Here is a 19,810-nt window from a genome sequence, read left to right on the forward strand (position 1 = left end):
TTAAAGATAAGATAACGAGATTCGAAAGCAGAAAAAATTCGTTTGAAATTGGAGTAATTTTTTATGAAAATGTTATTCTACCACACCTTTAAATTGAATCAGGACTTTCAATACGGAATTTTATTCATGTCGGTGGTACGATGAATTTGATTCAAACTCAACTGATATATTTTATCTTTTCCATATTCCAATTATCGTAGGTGGTGTAATAGATCAAGACTATCGTGGAAATGTTGGTGTCATTATTTTTAATTTGGATGAAAGAGAACTCGAAATCAATATAGTTATGTGAATCGCCCCATTGATTTGTGAGAAAATTGCCTATCCCAATCTAGAAGAATGTGAAGTAAATAAAAACATTTCATAAAACTGACTAATGATTTTAATGAATTCATCAACTTTTAAGACTCTTGACGACACTGATAGAGGAAAAAATGTATTCGGTTCATCAGGATTAGACTGATTACAGAGTGGTCACACCATGAATTATCGAGTTCTTGTTATAGAATATGACAATAATAAGCATATATTACGTTTAAAATACTTCTGTACATATTTATAAAGATTTAATTTCGAAAATGATTCAAAATAAAGAATTAGATTTGTAAATAATCATTCAATTTATTTCTACATGAGATACAGATACGGTTTTTTTTATTTCATTTTTTACCCCCTTCTAAACGGAGAGGTGGAGGAGGAAAATCAACACGACCGCGTTCGGAAACAATGGCCAAACTGCTGTAGAGAAGAAAGATTTAGAACATATTGTTGAATCAACAATTTTAATAGATGAATTAAATCCTTAACAGGTTTCTTTACGAAATTCCCTTATATCAGTTCCAAAAACACTCTTACTATCACCACCACCTCACTTACTTATTCTTAGATAATATAAACTTTTAAAGACATGAATAAATAAATAACATACCAGAGCTAGTGTGCAATTATTTTGCCATGAAGGTTACTCGCAATGGCACTCAAACTATACCAATCAATACACTGAACAATGTCCAGTGGGAGACAGCCAAGTACTGTTACTGTGATAAAGGGGAAAGTGACAAAATGGTCGCGTGTGACAATGAAAATTGTAAACGGAAGTGGTTTCATTTAAATGCCTAGGCACTCGCAAAGGCCCTACCACCAAATACTGGTACTGCCCCGAATGTAAAGAAACATGTTCACGGACCTAAAGGTAAACCTAAATCCAAAAAATGAAAGTAAAAATAAAATAATCAAAGTAATTTTGACATTTTTATTTTGTTCCATTAATTAGTAATGTAAGATGCAAGCACATAAAATGCAAAATATAGCTAGTAAGAATGTTAGTTTAATCAAATGAAACAACAGAGTATTTAGAAGTGCGCAACAGATTTTAACAATTTTGTCCAATTTTGTTGGTTTTCCATTAAAAGCACTTTGCACATAATCTATTGGAATGGTAGATTGCCAAATCCGGAATTTATTTCGTGCATGTCCTATTACTCGTTCGATATGGATTCTTAGATTGACAATCTTTCTGGTGTTACCAATTTCCTTAGCACTTAGCTGGTTTTCCCTCTCGTGAAGGCTGGAAATGCAACTTCAGCGCAATAAAATCCCACAGATTCATCTATAAAGGGTGTTTTTGAACCGTCTGACCAAATTTAGTCACTCCGAGTGAAAAATTCAAAGAACCATGTACCTAAATTACGCCATTTCAGAGTGATGAGCTTTCAAAAGTAGCCCCAAAATCAACAAAATTGTGAAACTTGTATTATGGCTTTCTCATCTTGTTTTCGATAAAACGCTCAATTGCATAAGCCAACCGAAAGAAATCAGAGACTAAAAGTTTGGAAATAGAAGGGGGCGATTGTGTGTAGAAGTGTGCTGTCGCTAAGAAACATGTTTACATTTCATTAACACAGGTTGTTTTAATGGTCATATTATCATGAGGACTACAAGGTATTTTGTGATACCGAAATAGGTATCATTTAAACCCGAACAAGGCAACAAAGGTTAGAATAATACATTAAAATTCCTTATTACCGAAAGGGGTACCTGTTAACACTCAAAAAGGTTCGAAAATATACTTTTAAAGGTATTTTGAGCTACCGAATTAGGTGTCAAATAAAACCCACGAACAGGTCTAAATTATATTTTCGCGCCCTCAGAAATATTGGCCGCACATTTGAAACTGGTAAGCTTTTCCTTGATTACCACGGGCTTGAATCATTCTCAGACAAGGTTAGCAATAGACCACTTCGATGTTACTGAGACGGAAAGACGCGAGGGTAAAATTTTGCCTTCCATCTCGCCTTTTAGTGTCAGCGCTGTAGGCTCGCAGTGCGAGTGTAAAATTTTGCCATCCATCTCGCCTTTTAGTGTCTGTGCTGTAGGCTTACAGGATCATGAAAGTAAGCAAGGGATCAACCGCTATAGATTTCCCCAAGTTTTGCTTACCCCTTGTTAAGGAAGGTGTGGCACTGTTACATTATAATAGTAATTGAGGGTCACATTTACATGGATATTTTCTGAATGGCGACTCAAGGCGTACGCTCGGATTGAAACCTTTATATTAATTATGTATACCTTATATCATAATTGTACTACATTTAAATGATGTAACGTATGCTAATGTACATAACTGTAGAAGAAAAATAATTAATATTAATTATATCTATTTAAATATTTAAGAAAAACCACTAGCTAGGATGCTTGCGATTGAGATTTAAATCTCGGGTAGAAAACCACTACCCTATTAAGTGGAAAACCTAAAACTAAACCTAACCGAAACTTTTCTTTATTCTTATATATAATATTCAACAGAGATTCCTTCTGCGCTGTCATTACTAGTGCTAATCGTGAAGTGAGCAGTGTTAGAGAATTTCGGCTAGAAGCACTATATCATCTAGGAGGATATAGGGGTGAGGGAGTCTTCGACTGCCGTTCTTAGAGCTCGGGTTTCGGCCTCTCAGATGGGAGATTCGGGCACGCGCGCCTAGTTACATTGGTTACGCGCATCACGTGACCACGCAAATCCAATTGAAAAAATAGCGGGTTTTTAATGCTAGCTTTGGCCTTTGAAGCAACGCCGCCTATATTAAGTGTTCACTGCACATGTAGAGATATTTTTTAATTTTATCGGGAGTTAATTCGACCCTCCCACAGGCTTTAATCCATCTTAAACACTTATCTAGTAGAGTTTTTGGTGTAGTGAAAGAGTAAAAAACCGTTACCTTTACTTCAGTTTTATCTAAGAACCATAATTTACTATTGATAAAAAATAAAATAACGATAAATGTTCCGTTAAAGCACTAAAAAATGCAGCGCGACGAATTAAGTCTTTAACAAAAATTAAAACAAACGAACAGTCGACGCCCGATGACGATGTGCGCGGAACTAGGTGCGCGGCTAAGAATCTCCGAGAACGACTGAAAACGGGGGGAAACCACGGCCAATAATCTGTAAGCGCGTTACAATGAGAAAATTGGCAGTCGAAGACTCCCTCACCCTATATCCTCCTAGATATCATGTATTTTACTTTACTCTAGTAGTGTTAGAAATAATCAGCAGACCGGAGCTAAAAAAATCCTTCTAAAGGGATCTGTTAAGTCCTTTTCAACATCCAGGGTACGATAAAATACCGCTAGAAGCGCTGAAACACTAAAAGGTTTCATTACATACCTTATTTTCCCAAAATACCTTTTTCGAAATCATTTAATACCCGCAATGTGAAACAACTAATAGAATACGTTCATGGGTACTAAAAAGGTCCTGGAGGTAATTTATAGTACCTTCAAAATACCTTTTTTTTAACAGTGTTGGGAGGCTAGACATTTATCGTAACCCTAGCCGATCGCCGCGTATGTTTTAACCTTAACGGTGATGATGGAGATAGAAGGCAGTATGTACAGACTGGTGTCCATGTGGGAGGGACGAAAAGACCTGAAGATGGTGGTGTTTAGAAGCCAGTACGTACAGACTGGTGTCCATGTGGGATGGACAAAAGATCAGATGAAGGTGGTGATTAGAAGTCAGAATGTACAGACTGGTGTCCATGAGGGATGGACAAGAAGACCAGATGGTTGTGTTTAGAAGCCAGTACGTACAGACTGGTGTCCATGTGGGATGGACAAAAGATCAGATGATGGTGGTGTTTAGAAGCCAGTATATACAGACTGGTGTCCATGTGGGATGGACAAAAAGACCAGGTGATGGTGGTGTTTAGAAGCCAGTATGTACAGACTGGTGTCCATGTGGGATGGACAAAAGAGCGCATGATGGTGGTGTTTAGAAGCCAGTAAGTTCAGACTGGTGTTCATGTGGAATGGACAAAAGACCAGAGGATGGTGGTATTAGAAGCCAGTGTGTACAGACTGGTGTCCATGTGGGATGGACAAAAGACCAAAGGATGGTGGTGTTAGACAGACAATGGAGTAATAGCCATTATAAGTGGAATCCAAATTTCCGGTTCGGAAATTGAGAACACATTTGCCCCGATTTGCCAACTGCGAACGCGGTCCCCTGGAAAACTTATAGGAGAGTTTCATCCGTTTTTAGCCAAACACCTTTCTGACCGGGGAAATTTAGGTCGTGGTCATGTTTCTTATTTGTCTTCTTACATTTGCTATGAATTTATAGAACTAATGGCCAAGAAAGTACAAAAATAATCGTAAATGAAATTAAGTCCGCGAAATATTTTTCTATAAGAGTAGACTCCACCCCTGACATCTCAAAGGTCGATAAATTAACGTTGATATTTCGAAGATAGATCAACTAACGTTGATATTTCGAAGATAGATCAACTAACGTTGATATTTCGAAGAAAGATCAACTAACGTTGATATTTCGAAGATAGACCAACTAACGTTGATATTTCCATATTTTCTTCCCAATGGTGACCCAGTAGAGAGATTTTTCAAAATCCTTCCTTCAGTTGGACACAAAAGCGCAGAAATTTTAGATTTAGAAGCGCACGGAACGGACATCAAAAACTGTATGGTTCAGTAATATGACAATGCTCGAAATATGTCAGGTGCGTATGCCGGACTTCAAGCATTGATTCGAGAGAAAGCTCCATTTGCCGACTACATTCCATGCGCTGCACACTCTTTGAATCTGGTTGGAACATGCGCCGCTGACTGTACCACCATATCTAGAGATGTTTCATGTTTCTTCAAGCCATTTTCGTTTTTTCTCCTCCTCTAATCATTTAAAGAAAAACAAAGAAACAAAAACCATAAAATCACTTTCGGACACAAGGAGGTCAGCCAGAGAAGACGCGTGCAATTCACTATCGTGTGGATATGGTGAAATTAAGGAAGCGTTACTTGAAATATCAAGGAACTAATGCAAAAATTGTCCACACTTCATGAAGCTAAATCTCTTCTAGTAAAAATGTGTACCTTGGAAATCGCCTTTATGATCGTATTTTGGACTCCAGTCTTAAGTCGAATAAATTCAACTAGCAAAACTATTTAAGAAGAAAAAATAGAGTTATCAAGTGTAACATGTCTGTATAACTCCTTGATGGTGTACAGTCTTAGAAAAGTCTTTGCCCGTTGATTTTTTTTCCGAAATTGTTCAATAATTCAAAGACCGTTAATCACAGTGATATGATACTTGAAACTATCGTAAATAATATGGTTTACCATCAAACGAGACTCAAGTTTCTGATAAAGGTTGAAGCACGTGCTTAAAAATCACAAAATGTCCAAAATCTGAAATGTTGAATCTTTTCAACTATGAAATTTTGGAGACAATGAATATGATTTTTGGCATCAGCAGGGCCGATTTATATTTAGAAGGTGTGAATATTTTCTGAGCATCTTTAATAGTTTGCGAGATATTATAGTTTATTTAAAATCATAACATTGAGAATGTCCCAAGTTGCACACAGTGTGGAAGTGCAAAGCGTTACCGCAATATCAAGAATTCTCGCTTTCAGGGTTTTTACTCCTATTAATTTGGTGATGCTACGAAAAGGTGCACTATAGTTTTTTATAATATTAATGGGATACTTCAACGGTGTAATTGTTGTTATTTGTTTCTGTAGTCTTTTACTTAGAAACCAATGAATGACGTTACAAGAAATTATTCTTGCATTTTGAGAAGCCATTCGAGAACAAGCGGTCCGAACGGATTTAATGGCATTGTATTAAATAAACCCACATACATTTCGGGAGTGGGAAGCATGCATTAATCAAAATGCCTTTCTGGCAAATAGCTCGAGCCATAAAATCCTGCAGAAGGACCCCCCTCCCCCCATTTCCAACCAAGAGGGGAATCGACGAAAAAACCTGATCCAAGCACATTTAGCGTATTTCCCAAGAAAATTGCTCCCAACTAAATCTCGAAATTTCCCGGATTTTGAGACGTGGCACGGCTGAGGTTTGGGAGTTTTTCAAAGAATCAACGGCTTAATTCGCGTAGCAGAATCAGCAGACTACATAAATATTTAGCTCATGGCTGGCGCTGGCAGCCACGTTTACAATAACTACCGTAAAAACTGGACTATATAGATTACGAGAGGTTTTCCGTCCAACAAGGAATAGGATACAGCCTCCGTGCTATGTCTTTGACAGGACTTTATGGATCGAGCTATTGAATACGACGCCTCATCTATTTCAATTCAGGTGGAAAGGAGAGTGTTTGAGGCGGGGTTTTGCCTAGGCGCCATTTGGTTTGGGAAAATATATCGTAGAGTTCTTCAGCGGCCTTCATGGAGGGAAGGTGAAAATAAGAAAGTGTTAACATTTTTCAGATTGCACCGTTCTTTCACGACTTATCAGTGTTTGTGAAAATAATTCGAGTGACGTTTAAATGGCCATATAGGTTACGTCGAATTATGGACTACTAGAAGAAAAGCCCGTTGCGGCTAATACACCAACGGGCGGTAGCCAATAACGTTTTTGCAATTTTTTCCCCTTAGTGACAATTACTCCTCGGTGGCTAAATTTGAATCTAAGTCCAACCTATACTAGAACCTGCAGATAAAACGGCAAATCGACACCCCAAAACTGGAAGGCAGGCCAGGGCGTTACGCTATTGGCCGAAGGTGCCAGTTTTAAATTATCGATGAAATCAGAATCTATTTTGATTTTTAAAATCATTCAGAGATATTTCCTGGATGTTTCACTAAGCAGATGGGTCTTATAACTGGTAGAAGAATCGTTTAAAAAATCACGGAAAGTGAATTCGGACGGGCGGCGCGAGAAAAAATAGACTGTTATATGTTAGATGAGTCGGGGTAGTGCCAGTTAGATCCTGCGGAACATGAAGGGATAACGTAAATTCGATTGTAACATGCAAACGATAAATATGGGAATCGAAATCTGCAAATTGGTTTTAAATATTCTTTTATTTTTCTGTTTGTTACCATATAGAAACGTGCGTTTATAAATAAATCAAAAGCGAGAAAAAGTAACATATGAATTTTTGAAAACAAATATTTAGCAATAATGAAGGCTAACTAGATTAAACCGTTTTGCATCAATTTGGCAAACAAAAATAAACCGCTTAGCAAAAATCAATTTGTAAACCGAAAAAACTGATCAATATTTAATTAATACGGCAGCGAATCGCCCCTCACGCGCAAACCCATTCGTAGCCTTTTCCTAAAGGACACACATAATTTCCGGATGAAATCAAGTGGCAAAGCGTTGTATGCCGCAAGAACCATTTTGAGAAGATCTTCTCGAGTGTCCGGAATTCTCTTTTCCATGTTGTTTGCCATATATGCCCACATGGTTTCAAGGGGATTTAAGTCCGGCGAGTGCGATGGACATTCCAACACGTTAATTCCTTCGTGGTCCAAGAAATTGGCCACAATTCGGGCATTGTGTGCGGGGCAGTTGTCCTGTTGGAACCACAGGCTGAGATATTTATGTGATAAGTCAGTAAATTCCATAGAATTAATGTTAATATACTTACCGGTTTTGGTCTTCCACGTCATAAATAGCGGCCACAGAGGGAAGCATGGAGTTCCGCAAAATCTGAATATAGGACTGGCCGTTTAGACGTCCCTCAATTGGGTGCAAAATGCCGACCCTGCCATCGCCAATACATCCCCAAACGTTGACGCTAAAACGCCCGCTCCTTTTCGTATGATTGACGAAGTTCGGGTCGTATCTTTGATTTGTGGTCCTCGTGACCCACACCACCGGCGACGATGGCGAACTTTGAAAGGACTATAAAATAACAAGAATAAAATTAATTGAAATTAGCATAAGAAGTTACCCAGTTAATATTTACTTTTTCATCGGAAAAGAGAATGAACCTTTCCAAGTTTTCCCGTGGCCAAGTTAGCATTTCTTCGCAAAATTCCCGACGAGCGCGCTTATGGGCTGGCGTGAGAAAAGGCTCATTAGCCGACCTTCGTCTCCTTACTCCCGCCTTCTTTAATTTGGACCAAAACGGTTGTTGGCGTAACGTGACACCAGTGTTGTTTTGCCACCTATCTCTTAAAGGTCTGATTGCAAGAAATTCGTTGTTCTTGGCGTCCCTGATGAGTGCCCTCGTCTCTCCGGCATTGCCGGCGATCGGTCTACCACGTCGATCTAAATCCTACACGTAGGGGAACCACCTTATACTTTCTACATCTCTAAACTTATATAATCAAACCAAAGGCAAATATTAAGCAAAACCTTACTTGAACCCTTTGGAATCTTTCATATCGTGATTACGTGTAACGAGCACCTCTACTTGAACATCCAACACGATTAGCGATAGTATCCCATGTCCATCCTTGTCTCCTTAGAGTAATAATTTCGACTCTTTGTCCTTCCGTGATGCGAGGCATCATTGAAAAAAGTTTACTTTTTTAAGGAATGTAGGCATTTTTATATCAAGTCACAAATATTTTTTGAGTGCGTTTCCCGTCTACTGAACCTATAGAATTACCAAGAAATCGTCCACTAACTGTACAAAATATCCCACAATACCACTAGAGTTAAGTGACACTGAATGTAGTGACCATCGATAAGTCACGTGACGTCATACCGATACACTAAAAATAAATTCAAAATTCCCGTCAACACCATCACGTGATACGTGACGTTATCAATTTCACCCCCCTAGCAATGCGCTCCTCCCCCACCGGCAGACTACCACCGCCGTATATTTACTGGCGTATACGGCAGTATATACTCTCTAACAATTCTAAATCTTGATTTCTAGTCAGATCTATTTGTAGGCTATCAAAGTTAAGTTGCTCTTTCAACTTTCATTCATGTGACCACGATGTTACATAACTCGTCGTTGAAAAGAAATACGCGAGAAAGGCGGGAAAGCTAGCCTTGCAAGTGGCTGTTGAGGCTGCAAATGTTACCCTGACAATAAAATATTTTGAAAGGCAAAACCAGAGATATATCTTAATGATTAACACTTAAAGCAAAAAATTCTAGTGTATCCGAGATACAAATAAAGGATGAAGAAAAACCATATCTAGGATATTTCTCAAGAAGAACTCGAGCTTAAAAATCATAGTTTATCAGTAGGGTGAAGACCACAAAGTTAAAAATATTTTCATATAAATTCAAAATAGTTTTAATATTTGTTTATACCAAAATAGAAATATTCCTCACAGGGTCAAAGTGAAATTAGTAAGGGGGCATTTAGGGGCAAAGTTATATATTATTTGAGGGGGCAGGATATTTTTTAGGGGGCATTGCTCCCTGGTGCCCCCCGTGGCTTGGGGCCTGTTCGATATAAAATTAAATTAATCAAACTCAAACCAACACAGAGAAGCACATCGATACTCTGAAATAGCTGGCAATGGTCACAACTTTGAAATAAACATAATTTATAAAAAATTATCATAAACTAAATTTATAAAAAAAATCATGAACTAAAAGACCAAGTATGAATTCAATCTAAAATGTATCAGCTGTTTACTTTATCGCTCACAAATGATGATTGTAAAACATTGATGGAGTAGAAAGGCTAACTTAGGAGCGAATATAATACAATTACATATTGGAGTCGTTATTATCTTTGTTAATGCTAAACTTTCAAATGTTGAATGTGGCGTCAAACTATTGCCAAAAGTAACAAATACTAGAATTTTCGATTTTAAAAACATGATTATAAACATTTTATTTAAAATGGCATATCTATCTTTACCAAAACTCCATTGGTACAGAATATTTTCAAGCATGATTTGCACTTTATATTGCTATCAATTGCAGTTCTTCCCGGAAAATGGGGTATTCGAGAATAGTACTATATAATTTCGAGTAACAATAGGTTTTGTTAGATTTAAATATTTGAAATTACGAAAACTTGAGCTTAGTGAGCTATAATTTCTTATTTGGAAATCAAACATCAATAGGTTCTCTAGCTGTGAAGTTTTGGTATTATTTTATTAGACCTAATCGATGAAAGAGGATCCGTTTCGTTCTCCCATTGATATCAGAATACATATTAATCCTTATTTCAATAAGGGGATTAAATTATATGGCCATTGTTACACCCACCCTTTAAATGTCCAACGAATATTACAAGACTTAAAATTTTGGTCAAAAAAACGAAGCCTTTTTTCCGATAATGGATAGTTTAATATCATGTCTATCAAACTCCAAATATTAATATCTGTGCTTTATGCAATTAATTTTCAACACTTACCTTTTACTGTTCAGGGCAAATTTTACAAATTTTCTGAAACCTATGTAAGAACTTTCTCATCATTTTGTTTAAAACCCAATTTGAGGTTGTGTAATTTATGTTGTACCTAATCGAGATTCTAAGATTTTCGATCGTGGATATAGGAGTTGCTTTGTTGTATTCTTTTATTTACAAAATGTTTCCTTCACGTGAAAGGTTTTGGTGTGGTTACGTTTCTATAGTTACAAAAACACAACGTTGCAATATAATCATTACGGTTTTTATCGTGAATTTGATTTGTTTCACAAGCCAAATCCTAATATTCGTGTATACATTTGCTAATGTATAGTTTTTGTGGTGCAATCTTAATTTCTCGTGTTCGTTAAAGCACTTACTATATATGTGCGTAGTATAAAGGTTTTGTGTTTCGGTTTTTTCTTCCAAGCTATAAAAACCGAATGATAAAACGTTTGTAGTGGGATATTTTTAAAGACTTAAATGAAGAGCCACTATTTCATCAAACTCAAGATAATGCAAAATATATAGTTGTACTCAATTCTATCGATCCATATTGCAACCTCATGGAGCCATTAGCGTATTTCAAAATAGCATGGAAAATACTGTTGTAATGCTTAATGTTCGTCCTTAAATCTAACTCTCGTGATAAAAGGTTATCGTTGCCATAAAACGCATTTATTTAGATAGGTGAATTATGTTAAAAGGTAAGGTCTCCAATTTCTGTTGTCTAAATTTTGTTATGAATTTCATTTTTCAAAAGACCACGAAGAACGAATATGACTCCAGTATGTCCATGAAAATTGTCATCGCTAGAGTGAGTATTATTACTTTTTACTTGTTCGCGAGAAAATGCAAGTTAGTTTTCTGTATAAGCAAATGAATCCTTGTACTTGGAAATTTTTACAGGAAAATTTCGCTGACGGGACTAAAAATCCGTTTTCTTACTTATTTTTCGATTTAAGTCAGAATTGTCTCGACGAATGGAGAATTAGAGAATAAACATTTTACTGTTGAAAAAATATAGTATACAAAATTAAATAAAATGAAGTAGGTTTTAAAATACGCCTCCATTTTCAAAACGCGATATATCTTCAAAACACGAAAATAAAACTAGTCAAAGTTCAGCCAGGAAAAATATAAATATCTACATATAAATTTGTTAATTTCAAAGTTAAGAAATTTCTTAAAAATTGGAAAATTAAATTTGTTTTAATGACTTCCGATGTTCACCACGTGCCGTTTGTCGAAAGGTTTAATCGAACGATCAAGACTAGAATGGATAAATATTTCACGCATTATAACACTTTTCGTTACATAGTTCAAATAGAGAGTATTATAAACAGCTATAATTCGGTCTACCATTCCAGCATTAAAATGACGCCGAATGAAGTTTATAAAAATATTTATTAAATTAACGCTTAACCTAAGAAAGAAAAGAAAATAATTCCCGCGAAATTGAAAATTTAATATATCGTTCGAGATAATAAATTCAAACCTGCCTTCGCTAAAGGATTCGAAGCCAACTACTCCACGGAAGTATTATATACTGTTCGCGTTTTATAAATATTACTAGATCTGGAAAGAAATGATATAAAAGGGTTCTTTTATGGTCCCCAACTCATTAAGTGTTCGGTACATCACACGTTCAAGATAGAATACATCATTAAAAAGAGGAAACGTCGAGGGAAATTGGACTATTTCGTTATCTGAATTTTATTTAACTTTACCTAGCGACTCGTCTATGGATTGTTTCCTGTCTAAAAAATTTCGTCTTATATTACCAAATTACCTACTCCTTTTAGTTTAAACGGAATGGATAGTTGCCTTGTTCAAAATAATTTGCACTCATTTTTGCGTAATGTTCTAAAATAAGAAAAGAAAGAAAAGCACGCACGAAAAATGGAGATTATTTTAGCCAAGCCCCGGAAGAAAGGGTTGATGAGGGAATATTTCGTTGCCCGACGAGTCGCGCTGCTTAATATTTTAGAGTTTGTGGATAAAATGCATTATCAAGGTTCTAGCAAATATCGAGCGGGTCTAAATTTCCACTTCCTAACGAATTGTACTATGCAGCGAAAATGTAGAAGAGCAAATTGTTGGAAATTGTACCTTTCCGTTATTAAGAATTATTCCTGTCTGTTACGACAAAAAAAGGGTCCATCGTCTTCAAAAACCTTCGACTCGCCTCATTACGTTCCTAAGTTCCGTTATCGAGAAATTATTTCGATACACTGACCATAGAAGCATAGAGAACATGAATCATGTTGGTCAATTAGCCGCAATTAGCACCATTTCAGTTTGGACCTCTGTCGAGTAAATTACATTTAAGGTAGACGAAATTCCTTCACTGAACGATAAACGTAATTCCTTTATTAAACGACGGACGTAATTCCTTCACAAAGGGCTAGTTTGTAAAACTCAACTTTTTAAGGGGTTAAAATTATATTCGGGTATACTTTTCATTATGCATTATTTGTTGCTGAGTCTTACTGTCATAAGCAATTACTGTATTTTGACCAACTTAGATCATTTCGCGTTATTGGTTCGAAGCAAACAACTCCAACTTCTGAAAACGTCATGTTCGGATTTACGAAATGCGAAAACAAAGTGTACCGTTAATACATAAGCTAAAAAGCTAATAGTTGGATTTATTGACAGTTCAAATAAAGAGCTGCTATTTCAGAAAACGAACGTTAATGCAAAGTGTTTTCTAATTTCAGATTAGACACGCGAGAGAAATGATGCTTGAAAGGCTTTAATCTGAACTGAAATATTGATTTGGTTTTCATAACCTCTCCGCTTCATTTTTTTAAACAAATCCTGCATATAACGTAGAATTCTCTTCTGGTTCGCTCGTTGTCGCTCGCATCTTCTTTAATTTATATACCGAGTCTAATCATGGATACTAGAACCATAATGAAAGTCATATTGCTATTCGTAAGTACTTGATAAGTCTTCCTGGTTAGCTAGTTTATCAATCAAACGTGTATGAAAACTTGAGACGAATTACATTTAATTTGAAGATAACCACATAAAATTTGCACCTGTAAACCGTGCAATTATAAAATAGTAGCTGTTATTCCCGCGGCGTTGCTCGTGTGTAATAAGGCCTTCCATCAAAATGATATAAAGAATGGGTAAATTTTACTGATGACTAATATTTTGTAGCACTCTAGGAGCGAAGGCACTCGGCGTTGCCCGTCAGCCCCTAGGGATGCATTTTTTATTACTTTTCACGCGGACATTATTCCATAAAGAAGGGTTCTTAAGTTTCTGGCCGCCATTTAAAAGATTGCAACAAATCGAACCCAAAAGACCTTTCAGCCCGTCTATAGGTTAAAGGAAACCAGTGTACTAAATATTTGTGGGATCGGTTAAAACGCACGGACTTTGTTGCACAAAGAAGATTTTTTATATTTCCGGTCGTTTTTTTAAGATGGCGGAGGATTGGGGGGAAATATTTCTTATTACGCGCCTACTACTTATGAATAACGTTCCTGCAAATTTTCAGACTTCTAGGGCAAGCGGTTTGGGCTGGGCGTTGATTATCAGTCAGTCAGTCAGGACTTTGATTTATATAGATATTGATTTGAAGATAACCACACAAATTTGCACCTGTAAACCGTGCAATTTTAAAATATTGGTCAAATTCCATTTTTGGTTTTTCCAGAAGCAATACGACATTGTTACCAAAACATTTAATTTCAAGTGGCACCATGCCGGAGATAAACTTTACATGGACTTTCTTCTTCATCCTACAGGCCGGTAAATTTTGCTATATAGGCTAAATCATTTTATCATAAAAGCTAAGTGTTTAATTAATTATTTTGTTCATTTTCAGAGTAAATATAACGTACATTCCCGTCGCCAATGCTTACCAAGGGGTAAGTATGGCTTTTTTCCGTATCAATGGCTTATTTAAATTTGTAACTCTTTTTATATGGTTTCAGTCCGGTGATCTATACCCGATTTACTCGCGTGTTAGTTTTTCAAGTCTGGCCTTCATGGGACGGTATCATCGAACTTGCACGCACCCATTTTTTAACTTTGAACACAACATGCTGTCTTACTACAGCGAAGCCGAGTACCACATATCATTGACCGCCTTCCTTCAAGTCTTTCGTCCTCAGGCATGTTTTTACTCGCGTACATGTACCTTTTACGTTTCCTCAATACCCCCCCCCCCACCTTTACGGCACCGAAGTCCTCCCAGCATTCTCAGCGTTTAGGTAGGGTCGTACGGTACGAAATAGTAAAGGACGAGGGGTCTCCGGACTGGTCCCAGCCTTTCTTCTCCTATAGATTTGCAATTCATAAACTAGTCCAGACGATCAGTGGTAGTAACCACCACTTCTTGAATTTCAAAACTAGTCCAAGAAATTAATAAACTGGTTTTGGACCAGGGCCGGAAATAAGCACAGGACCCTGGACGTTGTCCAATAAAATATTAAAATGTTCCATAATTGTTTTAAAAAACTAAGGGTTCTCTGGACATTTTGAGCAATAAATTTTCCGAAGTTTTGATAGCTTGACTATGAAGATGAGACACTATTTATGCTTTTTTATCCTTTAATTCTTGGGCATGATTGTTTAAAAAAGGTCTGCGGAAATTTTCTCAAATATTTTTTTACTATCTGCGACCTCGGCTTCACCGCTCTACGTCTATGCCTTGCCTTAATATTGCAGCAGTCGACGGGGTCACGAGGCTGAACTTATTTTTATTTTACTATACTAAAAGCGGCCCCAAGTGAGAAAACACAGCGAACTAAACTAGTCAAAAAATATTCTCGCTTCGCGATAGGCACGGGCCTAGATATCTCGGAGGCACCAGTTCGAGGCGAGGGAAAGCAAATTTTCAAACGTTTTATGTCATGCTATAGGTGGAGAGGTCTAAATGGAAAGCACTATTTCACTGACTAAGCTCGCGAGTCGTAGTGGCTCGATACCTGTCAGCTCGACCATAAAAAAGGTCGCTCGTTAATTAATCGAGCCACCAAAGTGTTGCCTCGGCTCGAACTCGGCTCGCTCGTCACGAGTCCTAACTGAACATTTTCTAAATTTATAGGTGTGGATAATTATGGCTCTCTTTCTTGCCTTGTTCAATTTGAAGCCTTGGTGTCGCATCTTGAGGAATACCCTTCAATTCGTGACACGACTCCGGCGGTTTTCCTTCGGAGCGTCCAATAATAACTTTACGGACAAATACGAAACTGCCAAGAAGGTTATTTTTCCCACCTACTTCGTCGGTTGTTTTATTTTGGTGGAAGTCTTCAAAGCCCACCTGTCGACCAAATTGACGGTGGATGTCGATCGCAATATAAATGACTTTGATGATATCTTGAAATACCCCAAGATGCGCATTATTTTTCAGAATAAAAATTACGACTGCTCTAAATTTGTTCAGGTGAAATCAAACTTTAAGTTTACTTCATCGTCTTTTCTTTGGCTTAATAACCCCAAACTCTACAGAAAGTAATCATTCCAACCAGGGATAGATTTATTTTCAGAAGTAGGAATGGAGAACAGAGTAATCTGTGCACGCGTTAAAGTCCCTGATCCCCTTCCACAAGACGGAGGAGGATGAAAAAAGAGGTGGGTCAGAGCGACAGAGGTAAAAAGGAATTGCGTATTTTTCACCGTCCCCGTCAGTAGCGTACAAAACGTAGTTTAAGTGAGACAATAAGATAATTTAAAATTTTCATTACGTGTTGGAGGAGGGGCTATGAGTCGGACTGAAGTAAATACTAAGCGTTTTCCATTCCTACTTCTAAAATTAAATCTATCCCTGTTGTTGTTCCGACCACAAACTTCCTAACCAGTTTTCCAATGAACTGTGGATAAAATCTTAACTAGGTTAAGATTGCAATGCGGTTAAGATTGCAATGCCTAATACCACAGTCTTGGTTGTGTAAAGTAACTTCATCCAGCTTTTATTTTCCATGGTGTAGGAAATCTCGGGTCTGAACTTTGTTTGAAATCATACAGTATAGAGATGGTATGGGTCGTGTTTCAGGTGAACAGAAAACACAGAAAGGTTGGTTGTAACTAGGGGTGCACCGATATATCGGGCTATCTTTTTCATATCGGTATCGGCCAATATCGGCTTCTTGTAAACCGATAATTTTGGGAAAAACTTGACAAGTTAAATGGTGTTCAATTAGTACTTAATGAAACGCATCACACAAATTTATTCCCTCATTTTAACATTTCCCTTTAAAAATGCATGGTTTTCAACAATCTCAGTTTTATCCCGTTGTTCACGACTATGAGTAAGTAATTTTCCTAGTTTCCCATCACTCACACAAACAATCAAAGTCGACAATGACGCTCTTTAATGCGTTTGGTTTCACTAATGTACACTTTGAACTTTTCACTTGTGGTCCATAAATTTGCTTACAACGCTACTTCTTGTTGAACAAAGAAAGGAGCTGCATTTTTACTAAAAACCAAGCAAGCATTTAACTTAGACCACACCATTTTTTAAGGAAGAGGGTTAAGGCTAAAATATGTAGCGGTACCATATTAAACGAAAGAGATGTGAAACATGTCTCTAGTAAAATAATGTTGATTCTACTCTTGGAAACTATATTCATGGAGATCATGAATTATATTTTTTATGGGCCGATAATATCGACCGATATATCGGCTGTACCCATATCGGTACATCCCTAGTTGTGACCACAAAGAACAGTTTTATGTCGCGAGAATCTCTTGCTCCATCAAGAAACCCTTTTGTATTGACATTTTCCCCAAAACGTTCTACGTCTACGACAATTGAGTTTCGACAACTGGTTTTCCAAATATTGGAAGGCTGAAAATTGGGTGTCCGACAATTAGGAAAATTTTAAAATTAACAGAAAAAAATATTGTAGTTCCCCAATAGAATGGAATTTTTCCTTTCTTTCAGCTCCCCACGCTAAGACTGAGTATTTCGTGAGTGAAAAACAAACCGCGAACTGCGCAATCGCGTTGAAATTCCAAAAAAACCCGCTTGATATGTCATATGACCATAGTAGTCCCTCCCATTTTAAACCGAATTCTCCTTTTCTATTCGAATTTAACCCCTTGCAAACGATTTCTTGGTTTTAGGGAACTGTATTCGTATTTAAAACCCCTGTAATTCGAATTTCTTTTTGAAAAGTCGTTTGGTGATTCGAATATTCGTTAATCTCCAAATGGCAAATTCGATTCGTCGAATTGAATGCTCGCCACTTATCATCCATACTACACTTCTTGGTTTTGGTTTATTTTCACAAACAACAAACGCCACTTTCAAGGTCACCAGGTTCTCAATCCTACATTCTACGTCACATATAGATAAAAAGGCGTTCATTTGCTGTAGTTCGCAATCAGTAAGAGAACTTTAGAAAATAATACATTTTGTGTTGGAGAGTGGGTGCCAAATAGCTGCTCAATATATAAAGTAGAAACAGTAAGCAACGCGACAAGAATGAACCTTTGGCTCATATGGGAGACTAGCGTCACTCACGTGTAATAAGAACTTCCAGCAAAATGATATAAAGAATGGGTAGATTTTACTTATTGGACTAATATTTTTGTAGCACTCTAGGAGCGAAAGCACTCGGCGTTGCCCGTCAGCCCCTAGGGATGCATTTTTTATTACTTTTCACGCGGACATTATTCCATAAAGAAGGGTTCTTAAATTTCTGGCCGCCATTTAAAAAGATGGCGACAAATCGAACCCAAAAGACTATTCAGCCGGTCTATAAGTTAAAGGAAACCAGTGTACTAAACATTTGTGAAATCGGTTGAAACGCGCGGACTTTGTTGCATAGAGAATATTTTTTCATTTCTGGTCGCCATTTATTAAAATGGCAGCGGATTGAAAAAATCTTTCTTATTACGCCCTACTACTTATGAGTAACGTTCCTGCAAATTTTCAGCTTTCTTGGGCAAGCGGTTTGGGCTGGGCGTTGACTATCAGTCAGTCTGTCAGTCAGTCAGGACTTTCATTTATATAGATATAGACTAGGACTCGCGGTGCAGAATGCTAGTTCACCCCCACAATACGACTCCAATTTTATTCCTCTCTGATCCAACCCTCCAAAATGCTCCAATTCAACCTAGCTTTCATTTTATCATTAAAATTTCTAAGGTTGAATTTATAGTTGTGCTGAATAGGCCACCCGTCCAGATGTCATTAAAGAACACGACAGAAGATGGAAGAAGTTCCCGCTGAAGAAGGGAGAAGGCTGGAATGCCGTCTTCAACAAGGGAAACGCGGTTTACATTGGGAGTATTAGTCATTTGGAATATTTTTGTAATCGTGATTACACCTCGAAAAAGCCTTTGCATTACGGAAAAAACACTTTCTTAACGTCCTTTAGTTCGTTTCAACTCTCAATCAACTCCTCAAATTTCATCAAAAACGTCATTAACATAAGGTAAAGTATTCGGCCGCTTAGCAGATATTCTGCGTCTCTACTCGGAGAGGTTATTTTGGTTTCCCAACTAGTTTTGGTTAGTGGTTGGTGAGATAGGGAGTGCGGGCAAGGTACCTAGAGTGAGAGATTCAGTTTCAGGCGGAAGAGCACTATCTATAAAGGCTGTGTTTGTTTCGTTCAATACTTCTCATGACCCTTCAATATATATGTAGTTACAGAAGTAGGATAAGGGACTAGAAGTACTTATCGAGGTGACCAAATTCTTCACTTGGCGAAAGTGAATATTCTTGATAAGATACCAACGGTTGGCGCTCTGGTAGCGGTTTATGAATTTTTCCTCCAAAACGTGAGACGCTCGCGGTGGTAGACAGCCGAACTAGATTCAAGCACCCGCGTCCGTGTTCCGCGGCTTTAGGTTGAGGGGAAGGGGGCAGGAAATGTTTTGGAACTCACCAATTTTTTCCTCTCTAGTGTAGGCGCGATGGAAGCGGCATTAAATCCTCAAATTTGTTCACTAGTGCCAGGATCTATTAAAAATGCTACAGCTCTTCACTTCTAGTCCATTATTTTACTTCTGGTAGTTATAATCGGTTTTTAGGTACGAATGCGAAAGTCTTTTTAGCCATATCGTAGTATACGATAGGCTCTTAGTTTGACCCGAGCCGTCGTAGTAGTAGTAGTAGTGGCCGGGGTTGTCGCTTCGTTATCGTCAGATTTTAGCTTAAAAGTAACTTTATATTACCACAACCCACCCATAGGGGTTACTGGGCTCGGTTAGAGATTTAATTATAATTAAAATTTTTTCA

At 37.4% G+C, this 19,810-nt stretch overlaps 1 protein-coding gene and 1 long non-coding RNA gene across 2 annotated transcripts; both read left to right on the top strand.

The window, feature by feature from the left end:
• The first annotated feature begins 11,357 nt into the window (after positions 1 to 11,357).
• On the top strand, positions 11,358 to 11,659 carry LOC149685269 (uncharacterized). Its single transcript, XR_016384061.1, has 2 exons — positions 11,358 to 11,413; positions 11,506 to 11,659. It is a non-coding gene; the product is annotated as an uncharacterized LOC149685269 (long non-coding RNA).
• Positions 11,660 to 14,325: 2,666 nt separating this feature from the next.
• Positions 14,326 to 14,902, top strand: LOC149685270 (uncharacterized). The gene is made up of 3 exons (XM_089871111.1): positions 14,326 to 14,364; positions 14,441 to 14,483; positions 14,550 to 14,902. Exons 1-3 carry the CDS (start codon positions 14,336 to 14,338, stop codon positions 14,826 to 14,828), a joined length of 351 nt encoding a protein of 116 aa, XP_089727237.1. The 5' UTR covers positions 14,326 to 14,335; the 3' UTR covers positions 14,829 to 14,902.
• Positions 14,903 to 19,810: the final 4,908 nt, after the last annotated feature.

Source organism: Phalangium opilio, unplaced genomic scaffold (genome assembly GCF_054372755.1).
Source record: "Phalangium opilio isolate 3A_F unplaced genomic scaffold, DU_Popi_V2 ptg000032l_1, whole genome shotgun sequence".
Classification (NCBI taxonomy): Eukaryota; Metazoa; Arthropoda; class Arachnida; order Opiliones; family Phalangiidae; genus Phalangium; species Phalangium opilio.

Coding starts and splice junctions, on each gene's coding strand:
- LOC149685270 (XM_089871111.1), top strand. CDS start 14,336: ATGGACTTTCTTCTTCATCCTACAGGCCG. Junction 14,365..14,440: donor CTTCTTCATCCTACAGGCCG/GTAAATTTTGCT, acceptor GTTCATTTTCAG/AGTAAATATAACGTACATTC. Junction 14,484..14,549: donor TCGCCAATGCTTACCAAGGG/GTAAGTATGGCT, acceptor ATATGGTTTCAG/TCCGGTGATCTATACCCGAT.